Here is a 15,603-nt window from a genome sequence, read left to right as displayed (position 1 = left end):
ACTTATTAACCTCCTGAGACCCGAGCTCCTGCAGGACTTTATTTTCAAAAACTGTGAACACATACATTTTGTGTAAAAAACAAAATGAGAAACAATTGTGCGTCTAGGAACAATGTGTCTCATTTGTGCTGCTGACAGGAGCAGGAAGACATATGACTTTAAATAAAAATAAAATAAAATAAAATAAAAATAAAATAAATAAATACAATAAAAAAATAAAAAAATACAATAAAAAATAAAATAAAACAAAAAGATAATAAAAATATATTAAAAAAATAAATAAATAAATACAATTAAAAAAATAAAAATACAATAAAAAAAAATAAAACAAAAAAATAATAAAAAAATATATATAAAAAAATACAATAATAAAATAAATAAAAATACAATAAAAAATAATAATAATAAAACAAAAAGAAAAAAATAAACATAAATCTCTTAGAAATATTCAAACTTTAACATGTTCTTGTTGCTGTTCTTCTAAAAATTTGCACTGTGGCTTAAACAACCCAAAATGTGTTGTCCACAGATGAGGACACCGGGTCTCAGGAGGTTAAAATATTAAACGCTGGTGAGTTACACGTCATGAGAAGTCGTCTTGTCTCTGTCCTCGTGGATCTAGTCTTACGTCCTGTAGCGTCTATTCGTCGTTAATATCTGGACTCGTGGCCGTCCGACTCTTTGTTTTCTTTGTCCGCGAGCCACAGCGCCTCCTTGTTCGCGTACACGGACTTTAAAACCCTGACGAGATGTTCCGGGATGTGTTTTTCCTGCAGTAGTTGGAGCGGTTGTGCAGCGGAGAAGTCGTGCGTTCTGAAGCAGCTGCAGTCGCGGTGCAGGTAACGCTCGCAGACGTGCAGACGCTGACAGTTTCCCGGGCAACCAGAGCGATTGTTGTAGTCGTGGCAGATCTGAAGGAGACGGTGAAGGGTTAGGGTGTGAGAGGAGAAATGTGTGTGAGACAAGTACGACCTGTTCTGCACAAAGGAAAGTGTTTGTGGTTTTCAGTCACTCCACACTGACAGTGAGGTTATACTGAAGCCACAGCTGCCCTGGGGTAGACTGAGGGAAGAGAGGCTGCCAGTCTGTGCCACTGACCCCTCTGACCAACACTAATCCGTACTGTAGCTGTCTCACACACATACACACACACACGCACATACACACACACTCAAAAAAATGCTGTACTATAGGTTTAAAACGACAGCTGTCTCACACACAAACACACACGCACACACAAGAAAGTTCTATACTGTAGCTTTAAAATGACAGCTGTCTCACACACACACACACACACACACACACAAGAAAGTTCTATACTGTAGCTTTAAAACGACAGGTGTCCATCACACACACACACACACACCCACGCACTCACACACACACAAGAAAGTTCTGTACTGTTGCTTTAAAACGACAGCTGTCTCTCTCACACACACACGCACACCCCAACACACGCACACACACGCACAAACACACACACAAACACACACATGCACGCACAAACACACACACACGCACGCACAAACACACACAAACACACGCACGCACACACACAAACGCACGCACACAAACACACACGCACACAAACACACACGCACACAAACACACGCACACAAACACACGCACGCACACACACAAACACACGCACACACACAAACACACACACGCACAAACACACGCACACAAACACACCCCGACACACACACACGCAGACACACGCACGGACAAACACACACACGCCGACACACCCCCACACACACACGCACAAACACACACACACACCCCAACACACACAGACACACACACACAGTAGTATAACATAATCTGGAAGGTGAATCCAAGATGGCGTTGTGTTGTTTTCCGTGTTCTCTTTGGCCCAAAAATCCTTTTCTTTTCCTCTTTACATCCTCAGTCCGGCCTGACTCCTCCCACCGTGTGACGTCAGAGTCAGAGCGGGGTAGTGGGCTTTTGGTGTTTTCAAAAAAGATATTCCAGCAAAAATATAAATATATATATGCCTTGAACCTGAACCTAATCCTAATCCCGTCAAAATATCACGTCCACTGCTGTACATTTTCCAGCCAGAAACGCAAATTTGTTGTATTTTACTCCGTTTTATCCTCTTATATATAAATTCTCTAAACTATTGTACAAATCCCAAAGCCTTGAAAACAAAAGCTCTAGGTACAGAATTTGAAATCTAAAATGTACTAATGTATTTATTTTTCTACATTTGTTTAATACATAATGAAAATATTGCACATGCCCTGTAAATGTAAATACAAATGTAAAAGCATAAGCCTCTTGCAATGTTCTTGTTTGTACCATTATATATTTGAACAAAAAAGGGGCTAGACTAAATCTTACATATCTCACTTCTAGGCACTTTGAGGATTTAGATTTTTAAATGTTCTTTTTGTGAAAATACAGACGAATCCCTATAAAACCTGACATTTGTTTCGTTTGAATTCCTAAAAAGTACACTGTGTTCTATGGGAGCTGCAGTACCTGGAGCGGCCACTAGTCGATCTTATCAGGTTCTTTACAGATGGATGGTACTGAAGGCTCGACTACGCCCCCTACTGTGCAGTGCGGTGTCTGTCATCACCTCCACACACTCACCTGAGGCAGCAGGGCGTTGTTGCTCTGGAGCAGCAGCAGACACAGCTCCGTCCTGCTCAGAGCCTCCAGACCAAACTCCCTGAGGACCTCCATGTTGGATTCGGAGTTTAGATCATGGGAGAAAGAGCAGCCTCTCCTGTAACACAAAGATCATGCAGGAAACACTCTGTTCCACCTTGTGATGTCATCGGGTAAAACGGGAAGTGCTCCGCTGTGTTTTTAAACTCCACACACCTTCATTTCTAGAATCATTTGGATCATTTAAACCAGGGGCGTCAAACTCTATTTCACCGAGGGCCACATCAGCAAAATGGTTCATCTCAAATTTGCAAAGATATAAAAAATATGTCAGTGTAAATGCGTAACTCCTGATAAACTGACATTTTAAGACAGTCATACATTTAAATTTGCCTTGTCGCAGGCCACATAAAATGACATGGCGGACCGCATTTGGCCCCCGGACCTTGAGTTTGACACATGTGATTTAAACCCTGGATTTGCCTAATTTTAGCCTCATTAGAACTGCTTCACTCCTCTGCGCAACAATTTCAGGTTATTCTAGACCACGTGTGTCAAACCCAAGGCCCACGTGCCAAATGTGGCCCCCCACGTCATTTTATGTGGCCCACAACAGGATAAATTAAAAGGTATGACTGTCCAAAAATGTCAGTTTATCAGGTAATACGCAGTTATACAGTTATACGTCTATGGAAATGCATATGCAGTATTTGTAACGTGTAAGTAATAAATATAGAAACAGTTAACGAACAAATTAAAAAGTAGTTACATTTATTTTACATCACATCTGGCCCTTTGAGAACAAACATTTCGCTGATGTGGCCCTCGGTGAAAATGTGTTAGACAACCCCGTTCTAGAAAAAAATTTAAAAAAGAGGGAAAAAAACAGCTCAATTGGGGCTAAAACCACGTGTTAGCTTTAAAACTACCACTTCATGACGTCACAAGGTGGAACAGAGCATTTTGAGCTATGGAGATGTTACAAACTGATAATAAAAGGTTATCCAAACATGTGAAAATAAAACAAAACACATCTCCAGGTCTGTTTGTGATGACTTTAACATGATTTAAAGCTCAGGAGAGTCATTTTTTCTGTAATATAGGAGCTTTAAGGAACGTTTAAAGCTACATTTCAAAATTATTTTGAGGCTGAGAGTGGAGGAGCCTTTCTAGACCTGAAATGCATCCACTTTCTGCCCTGTCACGTGAACTTTAACCTGCAGATTTGTACCTTGTCTGTTGAAAAGGGCAGACTCCAGATAACAGCGCGTTCTTGCAGAGGTGCAGTCCCCCGCAGCCCGGACACTCCTTGGCCCGGCACAGCCTCACTCTGCACCGGGCCACGACCCTCGGAGTCCCGTTGAAAGAACACACCACGAGGTTATCATTGGAGTCGATCATTTCTGCGACAAACGAAGCGTCCCCGAGGTTACACTCCAGCTCCTCCAGGTCCACAGCTCCCTGACTGCTCAGAATGTGTCTGAGTATCTCTGTGTCCATCCTCGGTCTGGACACAACTCGACTCAACTGTTTCTTTTCTGTCTCAGCTGAAACGAAACCGAAACGTAAAACTGCACTAGAAAAATAATGGTAATGCGCAAACTGTCCACACGGGGGAGCGCATGTTCTATTCAACACAGGCCTGACAGAACCTAGAATGTACTCAGTCACAAGTACAAGTACTGCAAGTCAAGTAAAAGTACAGTAATGTGGCTAAAAAGTACTCAGTCACAAGTACAAGTACTGCAACTCAAGTAAAAGTACAGCAATGTGGCTAAAATGTACTCAGTCACAAGTACAAGTACTGCAAGTCAAGTAAAAGTACAGTAATGTGGCTAAAAAGTACTCAGTTACAAGTACAAGTACTGCAAGTCAAGTAAAAGTACAGTTACGTGGCTAAAAAGTACTCAGTCACAAGTACAAGTACTGCAAGTCAAGTAAAAGTACAGTTACGTGGCTAAAATGTACTCAGTCACAAGTACAAGTACTGCAAGTCAAGTAAAAGTACAGTAATGTGGCTAAAATGTACTCAGTTACAAGTACAAGTACTGCAACTCAAGTAAAAGTACAGTAATGTGGCTAAAATGTACTCAGTCACAAGTACAAGTACTGCAAGCCAAGTAAAAGTAAATAGTACAAATTAAAAATACTCAAAGTACTAGATCAGGGGTCCACTCTTTAAAGCCTCCAGTACGGCTCTTTTCACTTTGACAAAACTGTTTTTTTTTTATACTGTTCTGTATTTTATTTATTTAGTTTGTATTTGTCAGTATTTGTAACACAACCAAAGAAGATTAATTATATATATATATATATATATATATATATATATATATATATATATATATATATATATATATATATATATATATATATATATTTATATATATATATATATATATATATATATATATATATATATATATATATATATATATATATATATATAATTTTTTTTTACTATTCATCTGAGCAAATCCCAAGCATAAAATTGGAAATAATAATAAGTAAATAGAGTAAATATTTCACATAAAATGCACCAGGAAATTACATCATTTCTATCCTTTGTTCCAAACCTCAGACCCATAAAAACAGTTTAAATAAATCCACAAAGTTCATAAAAACAGAATGTTACATGTTGTTTATAGATGCAAACAATTCTGTAGTACTAGTTGACAGTAGAAGTAGGTGAAGTAGTAGTAGTAGTAGTAGTAGTTGTAGTAATTGTTATAGTGGTACATGTAGGTCCAGGTCTGTTTTTGATGAAGTAACAGTATTAGAACATGATTTAACGCTCAGAATAATCCATTTTGTGTGTAATACAGGACCTTTAAAGTACTAGAATGATCCAGTGACTCATCTTTCGGGTTGTAACTGGGCTCAAACTGGCACAGCAGCCAAATACCATCTTTTATTCTACAAATCCCAACAAACAAACGAAATCAAAACTATAAAGTCGACACAGGAAAAGACGAAATTCAAACGTGCCGACTGGACAAATCGTTGTAGGAGCGAAGACGTTTGGCCACTACACTGAGCTTTTGTCTCCGGTTTCAGCCTTATCGACCCTATTCAACCTGTAATGGCCGCCTATTGCTCTCTTTGTTGTTTGTTTTGGGTCTGAGGATAGACTCGCGGTTGCGGACTTTCCATTACCGTAACTCCGCGACCGATTGTGCTTCACGTAAATTTCAAACGGCGTTCCAAAGCAGAAACATGAGGCTCTTTAAATATGTTACTTATTTTACCAAAGATACAAACTCATACGTTGCAGAACTTCAGAGATTCTTTAGCAAACAGCCAAAAAATATGACCTGGCAAACGCAATGTCTTAGCTGCATAAACGCCCGACTTTTATTTATAGGAAGGGCTGTAAAAACCAAACCCTAAGTACAATCTGCATAATCTCTCATATAAATGTTGACTATTGTTCATATATGTAATTTAAAGTGTTTCAGAGCTGCCAGATAGTTTTTTTTTTATTGTTTTCTTGCATAAAAGTTACTCAAAAATACATTCGATTTTTTTATATTTTTCGGAAATATTCGGAATATTTTTTGGAAACACACACTAATCTGATGCATCAAAGGAAAAATAAGGATGAATATGTAAAATAGGGGTAGTTGTGTGAAAAAGGGCAAAAGTACAGGCTGATACCTCCTTTAACGTGATTTTTATGGCTAAAAACAGAAAAAAAAAAGTCTAGGTGAGCTAAGGGGCTATAATGTACTCGGTCCTTAAAGGGTTAAAGAAGGATTGTCTTTCCTAACAAAAATATCTTCTTTAACGTTCCTCTCAAACCGTTTCTTTTCTCTGGCTCAGATCTGAACGTCGCTCTCTTTAAAGGAGCGGTCGGTGTCTTCGAGATGGAGATGCACCGCAGACTGAGGCCCCGAGCAGCTCTCACGACGGCGCTGGTTACAGATTTAAATTTCGACTTTCGCTATGGATCGGACCGGAACGACTGAAGGATCACACAGACACAAAGTCAACACGTTTACTCAGTTCTGTTTTAATCTCTACAAACATCGTATCGCAAAACAGGCGGGTTCAAATAAACATCGATATCCGAAATACGTCATGATTATTCTACGTTCAGAAGTCGACAAACACAGCTGACTTTTGTTTAGCTTTTTTAAGTTTTAATACATTTTCAACATAAGTGCTAGCATGACACAGAGCACGCAGTAACGCCGCGCCACAGAATACACAAATACGAGACACTTTGTAACTTTAACACGATACAACGCTCGAAATCCCTCCTGATTTGACCCTCAAACACGTTAAACTCGCCGCCGCTTCCTTGCTCTCGCGGGTCCTCACTGAGCAGCTCCGCCCGTGTCGAACATCTTCTTGCGGCCCTCCATTCCAGACATGGCCTCCACGTTTTTACGCCAGTCGCTGACCTCAGACGTGTGCACCTGGAACGACACGGAAAGTTACGTTTGTTCTTCACGTTTAAAGGACATATTCTTAGTTTCGTCGAGTTGTGGTTGTGGGATGTTGGTTAATCTGTCTGTTATTGAAAAATGTCTGTTTCACTGTTGGATTTTCAAACTTTCTTTTGGTTAAATCGATCTTGTGACGCCCTTAGATGTTTGCGATTTTGGCCTTTGCAAAAATAAATTGAATTAAGTTGGTATAATAAGTAATACGCAGCCTGAATCCCGCCTCTTCTCCCTGGTATTTAACACAAGATACACAGGATATCTTGGTGTTTTATTGTTCTTTTCGTGTTATTTGTTGTTTTTTTGTTCTAAATGTGCTGTATAAACAAACTTGAATTAGATTGAACTGAAGAGTAAACGTACAGCGCCCTCCAGTGGACTTCCAGTCAAAATGAAGCTCACCGACGCTAGCAGTTATAGCGGCTAATTTGGAGCTGAGTTCTATATTTAGAATTCCGACCGCGAGTATCATAGCAACCAAAGAGCCAATCAGGAGCGAGGCTGTTGAAGGTAACGCCCCTTCCAGCCCACACCACTGGTTTAGCTCGGAGCAGGCGCTTAGCAACGCTGTCAATCAAACCTGTTGCTAACGCTAGCGGGAGCGACTTTGGGGAAAGAAGGACCTGATTTGTCTGTTTTTAATGTTCATATGTTGATTTACAGACACAAAAGTGAAATAAAAACCCCAGGATCATGTAGAGGGTTAATACGAACATTTAAAAACAAAATAAGTCTGACAGCAGCAGGTACAGAGAGAGGGAAGACAGTAAAAAAAAAAAAAAATTATAAATAAACTCAAAATAACAAAAAAAAAAAAAAAAAAACAACCTCAAAATAACAAAAAAAAATAAAAATAAATAAATAAATAATAATAATAATAATAATAATAATAAATAAATAAATAAAAAAACAAACTCGAAATAACAAAAAAAAAAAAATTATAATAAAAATAACTAAAGAACAAAACAAAATGACAAGTCTGACAGAAGCAGTTACAGAAAGAGGGGAGACAGTTTTTTAAAAAATAAATAAAAATAAACTCAAAATAACAAAAACAAAAACAAAAAAACAACAACCTCAAAATAACTAAAATAATAATAATAATAATAATAAATAATAATAATAAAATAAATAAACAAACTCAAAATAACAAAAAAAAAAATTATAATAAAAATTACAAAAAAAACCCCCAAAAAGACAAGTCTGACAGCAGCAGTTACAGGGAGAGGGGACATGGCTTTTCAATAAAAAGTGAATTGGAGCCAGAGTCGATGGAGCCCGGAAGCGCAGCACATGCTCACGTCTTATTTTGGAACGCGGCGGCTAGCAGGTTAGCTCTGTCCGTTTATATCTACAGTCTACAGTACCTTGTCCTGTTTGACGTCCTCCTTCTTCACAGACTTGAGGTTGGATCTCAGGTCCATGCAGCTTTTGTGTTTGGAGCCCAGCAGAGCCCTCATCATCTCGTCTGCGGACACCCTCACCTTCCTCAGCGCCGGCTTCTTAAACTTACCCCCCAAATCCTGCACTTTCAGCTTCAACTCATGGATCTGCAGAGAAAGAACCAGCGTACAAGGCGAGGTGAGGCAGTGACGTAATTATAATGTATTTGTTTATTCTTTATACTCTCCTCGTCAATTTTAAAGGGCACATGTTACGCCACCTTCTCGTCGATGTTATAATGTCGTTTCCTCGTCGCAAACAGACCTGGAGATGTGTTTTGTTTCATCCGCACATGTTTAAACACACAAACGCTCTTTTCTCAAACTGAAAAACGCTCTGTTCCACCTTGTGATGTCATCGTGTGGTAATACATGAAGTGCTCCACTGTGTTTTTAAACTCCCCACAACTTCACTAAAATAATTTTTTGGATAATTTTAGCCCTAGATTTGCCAGTTTCTACTAAACTAAAGGTAAAAAGGAGCTGTTAACTTGAAAAACTACCACTTTATGACATCACAAGGTGGAACAGAGCGTTTTTTGGAGCTAAAACTAATAATAAAGTGACTCAAACATGTGTGAATGAAACAAATCACAACTCCAGGTCTGTTTTTGAGGAGGAAACAACATTATAACACGACTTAAAGCTCAAAAGAGTCAGTTTTGTGTAATATAGGACCTTTAAAGTGCATTATGTAACATTTCCGGTGGGAGGGACGTTGCTCGTTTGTTTCCATGGAGACTTTACTGCTTTTCCTGGAGTGTTTCACAGCAGTACAGCATTAAACCTGGCCATCTTGCATTTAATCAGTTATTCAAATGTGTCCAAGGCAAAGCAGCCACGTCGCCATGGAGACGAGAAGATGGCGGACACTTCACGAGAAAAGTTACGTAATACAGATTTAAGGAATATCTGTTTTTACACTGGATCTGTTGTATTTTAAAACTAAAATTTAGCAACTCTAGTGCTGATCAGTGATGGTAGAAGTACTTGATTTTGTTAAGTAAAAGTACATATCAGGGGGGCAAAAAATACTCAAGTAAAAGTAAAAGTATCACATGAAAAAATCTACTTAAATAAAAATATTAAAGCTAAAAAAAAAAAAGTGTAGTGACTTTTTGCTCAAATTATGAATGTGTTAAAATATAATTTAAAAAATACTTTTACTTTTCAGTCCTGTTCAAAAATGTAATGCAGTAGAAAGTACAGATACTGCTCTCAAATGTAGTGAAGTAAAAGTAAAACATATCCTTTTTAAAATTAACTTTAGGTATCTGTACTTTACTTCTTGTACTTTGTTACACGACTGGTACTCACTAACAGTTTCAGTGTTTATGTAAAGTAAATATCAGAGAAAACTTGTATTATTTCTACATTTATATTTGCAAAAAAATTGGAAGCGTCATAAGTACTACAGTACATCAACTTCTTGTTCAACACACGACAGATGAAAGGTTATATTTTGGAGGAAAGTAGTAGTATTGTGGTGACTTTTTTTGTACTACAGTGAGATTAGCGCTGTAGACGCAAACTAAAATAAAGAATAAGTTAAAAGGTTTTTTAAATGGCCGACTTTAGGTACTTTCGGACGTAGGAAAGTTACTCACGTCTTTGTTGTTTTTGTTGACTTTGGCCTCACAGTCGTACCGTTCTTCATCCACCAAGTCGATTCTTTCGTGAAGCTGTTTGCAAATTTTCTGGGGATAAAGCACAAAAACGGATCATTAAAGTGAGTAAAAATCGAAAAAGTAGAAAAAATAAACAAAAAAAACTGGAAATGTAGTGAAATAATATGCTAAACGTATTTACTCCTACGTTTTGTCCGTTTCTTATTCTTAAATATGTTTAATAAAGCTTCTGCTGTTCTCCCTCTTGGCTCCGCCTCCTTCTGCGTCATCTGTGGCTCCTCCCACCTGGGCGTGGTCTTACCTGGTCTGACACCTGGATCCAGTTTGTGGACGTGTTTGGCTCAAGATAAGTTCACTTTTTTTAGACTTTTTGTTCTACAGCGGCTTTGTCCTGTGTCCAAAAGTATCTGTCGTTATTTTCGGAAGCTGCCTGTCTGTGTCCTCGGCCGTCTACCTACCTGTCTGTCCCCTGTCTACCCGTCTGTCCCCTACCTACCCGTCTGTCTGTCCCCTACTTACCTGCTTGTCTGTCCCCTACCTGTCTGCCTGTCCTCTACCTACCTGTCTGTCTCTATGTTCCCTACCTACCTACCTGTCTGTCCCCTACCTGTCTGTCTGTCCCCTACGTACCTGCCTGTCTCTCTGTCCCCTACCTACCTGTCTTCCTGTCTCCTACCTACCTGTCTGTCTCTATGTTCCCTAATTACCTGTCTGCCTGTCTGTCCCCTGTCTGTCTGTCTGTCCCCGACCTGTCTGCCTGTCTGTCCCCTACCTACCTGTCTTTCCTCTACCTGTGTGTCTGCTACCTACCTGTCTGCCCTTTACCTACTTGTATGTCCTCTACCTGTCTACTTGCCTGCCTGCCTGCCCGCCCCTACTTGCCTGTCTGTCCACGTGTCTGTCTGTCCACGTGTCTGTCTGTCCATCTGTCTGTCCACCTGTCTGTCCACGTGTCTGTCCACCTGTCTGTCCACCTGTCTGTCCACCTGTCTGTCCACCTGTCTGTCCCCACACTCTCCTCCTCTCGACACGTCCCACATTGACCTGATCCTCTGGCCCATACACAGTTGGACACGTGTCTCTGTTTAGATCGGGGACAGTTTTTGCGTCCCAGCCTCTGGACGTAGTTCCTCGTCTCACCTGTAGTTCGTCCATGGACTTGCTGGACAGCTGCAGAGGAGGCATCTTCTCTCCTAAGTATCTCTTCTTGTCCTCCTCTCTCTGCTGTCTCTCCCTCTGAAGGTCGTCAGTCGCCCGGGTCAACAGGAGTATCTAAAAAAACAACACGTCCAGGAATTAGTCTGGTATCGATGGCTTCATAAACACGACCAGCATGTACAAACTCACACTTACTTTGAGGGAGAGCTTACGAGAAGCTGTTATCTTGCACTTCGGCTGTGGAGAGATATGAAAACAATATTTTATTTTCATTTTTTAGTGTTCAGTTTTCATTTGTTTTAAAACCTCCTGTATTGACACTTTTGAGCTTTAAGTCACGTTCTAACGCTGTTTCCTCCTCAAAAACAGACCAGGAGTCAACATCAACAAAATGGCTGCTCTCAAAGGGCCAGATGTAACTGTAAGACGTATAAATGTGACCAAATGTAATGTAAAATAAATGCGACTACTTTTTAATCTTGTAAATTATCCGTTTCTGTATTTATTACTCATTCAAGTTACATGGATTTGCATAGATATGAAAAAATAGCTGTGTAACTGTGTCTCCTCATAAACTGATATTTTAAAACAGTCATGCCTTTTAATTTACCCTGTTGCGGGCCACATAAAATGAGGTGGCGGGCGACATTTGGCCCATGGGCCTTGAGTTTGCCACATGTGGTCAAGTATGTCACATGAAAGATTAGTGTTGTGTTTTTTAGTATTAGGCTTTATTTTCATTTAAAGTCTTTATATTACGCACTGGAGTTGTGTTTTGTTTCATTCACACAAGTTTGAGTAACATCTCCAAAGCTCAAAACGCCCTGTTCCACCTTGTGATGTCATCAAGTGGCATTTGTCAAATTAACAGCTCCTTTTTACCTTTTAGTTCAGCAAAAAAAAGGCAAATCCAGAGCTGAAATCAAATGTTCAAATGATTCTAGTGAAGGTGTGTGGAGTTTAAAAACACAGTGCCGCACTTCCTGTATCACCACATGATGACATCACAAGGTGGAACAGAGCGTTTTCAGTTTGAGTTTGAGAGAAGAACTTGTGTTTAACATGTGTGAATGAAACAAAACACAACTCCAGGTCTGTTTTTGATGAGGAAACGGCGTAATACGGGATCTTTAAAGCGATTACCGTCTTGAGGCAGAGCGACGGAGGCGTGGCGGCCATTTTGTCCAAAACAATCGACCCTCAGAACAGCTTTTTGAATTAGAGTGAGGACTGAACCCTCGACCTTTCAGTTAAGTGGTGACTGGTTCTACCTCCTCAGATACTAATTATTTAATATAACCAAAGAAATTTCATTGGAATTAAGGGTTTTTTCATCGAGGGACATGACCGTGTGCGTAGCGTATAGTCCAAAGTGTTGTTAAATCGAGCCTCCAGGACTTTAATTTGAGTTTAAAACATAAATAAAACACGCTCAGATATTTGGTTTTGGATTTATAAAAGTAAAAAAGTTCTCGTTTTGGTCATTTGGGCCAATTCACGAAGCGCCCCACATAACCTCATGCTTCAGAAGTATAAAAACGTGCGTTATTTGTGCTAAAAAATGACTTTGCGTTGCATCACTTTATGACTTTGTGGTGGTAAATACACAAATGTAGCCACAGCTGCCCTGGGGCTGAGTAACGGACAATGTTTGACTCGTTTCGCAGCCGTTTCGAAAAACACCAAACCATTTCCAAAGCGACGACGACACGTGACACCTACATCACAAACTGTAAAGAAGTCGACCAAACGAGTGCAACGACATTCAGCTCCAGTCAAATGAAGCTAATCGAGGCTAGCAGTTATAGCGGCTAATTGGGAGCCGAATTCCGACCGTGAGTATCGTAGCAACCAAAGAGCCAATCCGGAGCGAGGCTGTTGAAGGTGACGCCCCTTCCTGCCCGCATCACTGGTTTAGCAGGGAGCGGGCGCTTAGCAACGCTGTCAATCAAACCTGTTGCTAACGCTAGCGGGAGTGAGCTCGAGGAAAGAAGGTGCCTGATTTGTGTGTTATTAATGTTCATATTTTGATTTACGGAAACAATAGCGAAATAAAAATAGCGGGATCGTGTAGAGCGGGTTAATACGAACATTTAAGATCAAAATGACGAGTCTGACAGCAGCAGGTACAAAAAGATGGACGGTTTTTCAATAGAAAGTGAATTGGAGCCAGAGTCGATGGAGCTAAAAACGCACACATCCTCACTTCTTATTTTGGAACGCGATGGCTAGCAGGTTAGCTGTGTCCATTTATATAAACAGTCTATAAACATGTAACCGCTCGTAGATAAAGCAATGGCATCTCCATAGAAACAGCCAGCTAGCAAACCCTCCACTAGAAAAATTACATAGTTCACCTTTAGCCTAATGCGATGATTATCTTTTCGTCACTAAATACTCATCAGATTTTGTATTGACCCTGAACGAACTCAAACAACAAGAGCCAAAATGGAGTCGTTGGACCCAGTAACGCACCTATGTTGACTTTTTTTTCCCGAAACGTAACGGCTAGCACGTTAGCTATGTCCGTTTATATACACATACCTAACTTTGATGATTATCTAAGCTAACGTAAACGACACGGGACCATCAATAAACGCTACGCTACGTCTCTACAGCCTTCGTTATCTTTCGAACCTTCACACATCTCCATATACAGCGCCGCACAAACGCGCGCCATGCTAGTGTCAGCGCCGCACCTCTCCGCGCCTGTCAGGAGATAATGCTTTATAATTAGTTTAAGGTCAAGGGGAAAGCGCTTGACGGGCGATAACAGCTCTGACAGGTCCCGTTATGTGCCAGGACCGTCCCGAGTGAGACGGGAGGGGATGGGGGGACAGAGTGTTCCCATAGTCCAGAGTCGTGGATCAACTCACCTTATCCCCCTTCACATTCATGGCTGCGGGTTTCGCTCGGGTCCTGGAATGAGAAACGCCGCTCAGCCATTTTGTTTATGTCAGTTATTTCAATTTGAGGTTATTTATAAAACACAAAAGAGCAATAAAACACAAAGACGTCCTGTGTCGCGGGGGTTAAATGCCAGGGAGGAGAGGCGGGGTTTCAGGCTGAGAGGATGTGACAGGCAGAGGGCGCTGTTCCATAGTGCACACATTTATATACATGCAGTGTATAAATGTACGGAAAAAACTGGATGTCTCCCTTTTTTTATTTAAACACTTATGTGGAAGGAATTTATACATTTTAAGTGGGTGAAGTGAAAAAATCCAAGTTGTTGCTTTGGGTCGACGTAAAGTTTTTAAATAGAACAGATGGAAAAAAAATACTTATTTAAGTCGAATCAGTTTGATGGATATTGTCCAAAGAGTCTTTATTTAGCTGGTTCTACTCATCTGGAAAAAAAAAGTATGGTATTTCTAAATTTAAATTTGGCCAATTAAATATTTCCCCAAATAATAATAATAATAATAAAAAATAAAAAATACAAATAATAAAAAATAATAATAAATAAATAATAATAATCATATCATACATCAATCATATCATAAAAATAATAAATACAAATAATTTTAAAAATCACAATTATTATTATTATTAATATTAATAATAATAATAATAATAATAATAATATATACATACAATTATACATATATACATACAATTATTTTAAAAAAACATAAAAAATAGTAAGAAATGTAAAAATCATAATTAAAAAATAACATAATAATAACAACATTAATTGGATTTTACTGGATCTTATTCCAATAATACATACATTTAATTAAAAATGAGAGATGTCTTTGATGCTTTTACACAGAAAATACAATAACCCACATAACTTTACATTGTTATGGTCAAAAGTCTAATTATTTATTTATTTGTCAGTTGGATTTTACTCCTCGTCTATAGAGACTCCACTGACGTCGTTAGGTTGAGATTAGCACAGACTCGTCATTATCAAGGTTAGAGAAGAAATAACATCATTAACATTGATCACATACAGAAAAACTACACTCTCTTGACTTTTGAAATACTTTTTTGCGATGTAAAGATGTAAAGATGTAAAGATGTGAAGTGAGTCTTACCTCGGAGGGTTTTTTCGCAGAGGAGAGTTTCAAACAGCAGTGGTGTTGGTCGATGATGTGCTTTTATGAGACGAGGTGGAAATGTGCGGCTTTGGCTCCAGGCGATAGTCACCTCCCCTGACTCCTCACTACAGGGAAATACTGACCAATACAAGAGAGAGAGGGGGGGGGGGGGGGGGGGGGGGGTGTCAGAGTACTACACTGACTCCTCACTACGGGGAAATACTGACCAATACAAGGG

The 15,603-nt window shown here is 39.5% G+C and overlaps 2 protein-coding genes across 2 annotated transcripts; both read right to left on the bottom strand.

The window, feature by feature from the left end:
• Positions 1–476: 476 nt before the first annotated feature.
• LOC117379364 (protein mono-ADP-ribosyltransferase PARP12) lies at positions 477–4,147 on the bottom strand. Its single transcript, XM_033976066.2, has 3 exons — positions 3,875–4,147; positions 2,626–2,761; positions 477–911 (listed from the first exon to the last, which is right to left on the bottom strand). The coding sequence occupies exons 1-3, from the start codon at positions 4,141–4,143 to the stop codon at positions 651–653; spliced, it is 666 nt and encodes a 221-aa protein (XP_033831957.1). The 5' UTR covers positions 4,144–4,147; the 3' UTR covers positions 477–650.
• Positions 4,148–6,635: 2,488 nt separating this feature from the next.
• Positions 6,636–15,431, bottom strand: LOC117379378 (troponin I, slow skeletal muscle-like). Its single transcript, XM_033976078.2, has 7 exons — positions 15,363–15,431; positions 14,196–14,238; positions 11,515–11,556; positions 11,302–11,433; positions 10,141–10,230; positions 8,459–8,641; positions 6,636–7,064 (listed from the first exon to the last, which is right to left on the bottom strand). The coding sequence occupies exons 2-7, from the start codon at positions 14,214–14,216 to the stop codon at positions 6,963–6,965; spliced, it is 570 nt and encodes a 189-aa protein (XP_033831969.1). The 5' UTR covers positions 14,217–14,238; positions 15,363–15,431; the 3' UTR covers positions 6,636–6,962.
• Between the last annotated feature and the right edge of the window lie 172 nt (positions 15,432–15,603).

The sequence above is a fragment of the Periophthalmus magnuspinnatus genome, chromosome 12 (assembly GCF_009829125.3).
Source record: "Periophthalmus magnuspinnatus isolate fPerMag1 chromosome 12, fPerMag1.2.pri, whole genome shotgun sequence".
Taxonomy (NCBI): domain Eukaryota; kingdom Metazoa; phylum Chordata; class Actinopteri; order Gobiiformes; family Gobiidae; genus Periophthalmus; species Periophthalmus magnuspinnatus.
Note: the sequence above shows the minus strand (reverse complement) of the source record. Positions and strands in the feature narration are given on the sequence as shown.

What these genes read in the sequence shown, in the direction of transcription:
- LOC117379378 (XM_033976078.2), bottom strand. Translation starts at nt 14,216, where the DNA reads ATGAATGTGAAGGGGGATAAG. An exon ending in TGAATGTGAAGGGGGATAAG is followed by an intron (nt 11,557 to 14,195) that starts GTGAGTTGATCC and finishes ATCTCTCCACAG; the next exon opens with CCGAAGTGCAAGATAACAGC. An exon ending in CTCGTAAGCTCTCCCTCAAA is followed by an intron (nt 11,434 to 11,514) that starts GTAAGTGTGAGT and finishes TTGTTTTTTTAG; the next exon opens with ATACTCCTGTTGACCCGGGC.
- LOC117379364 (XM_033976066.2), bottom strand. Translation starts at nt 4,143, where the DNA reads ATGGACACAGAGATACTCAGACACATTCTGAGCAGTCAGGGAGCTGTG. An exon ending in TGCCCTTTTCAACAGACAAG is followed by an intron (nt 2,762 to 3,874) that starts GTACAAATCTGC and finishes TTTGTGTTACAG; the next exon opens with GAGAGGCTGCTCTTTCTCCC. An exon ending in ACAACGCCCTGCTGCCTCAG is followed by an intron (nt 912 to 2,625) that starts GTGAGTGTGTGG and finishes CGTCTCCTTCAG; the next exon opens with ATCTGCCACGACTACAACAA.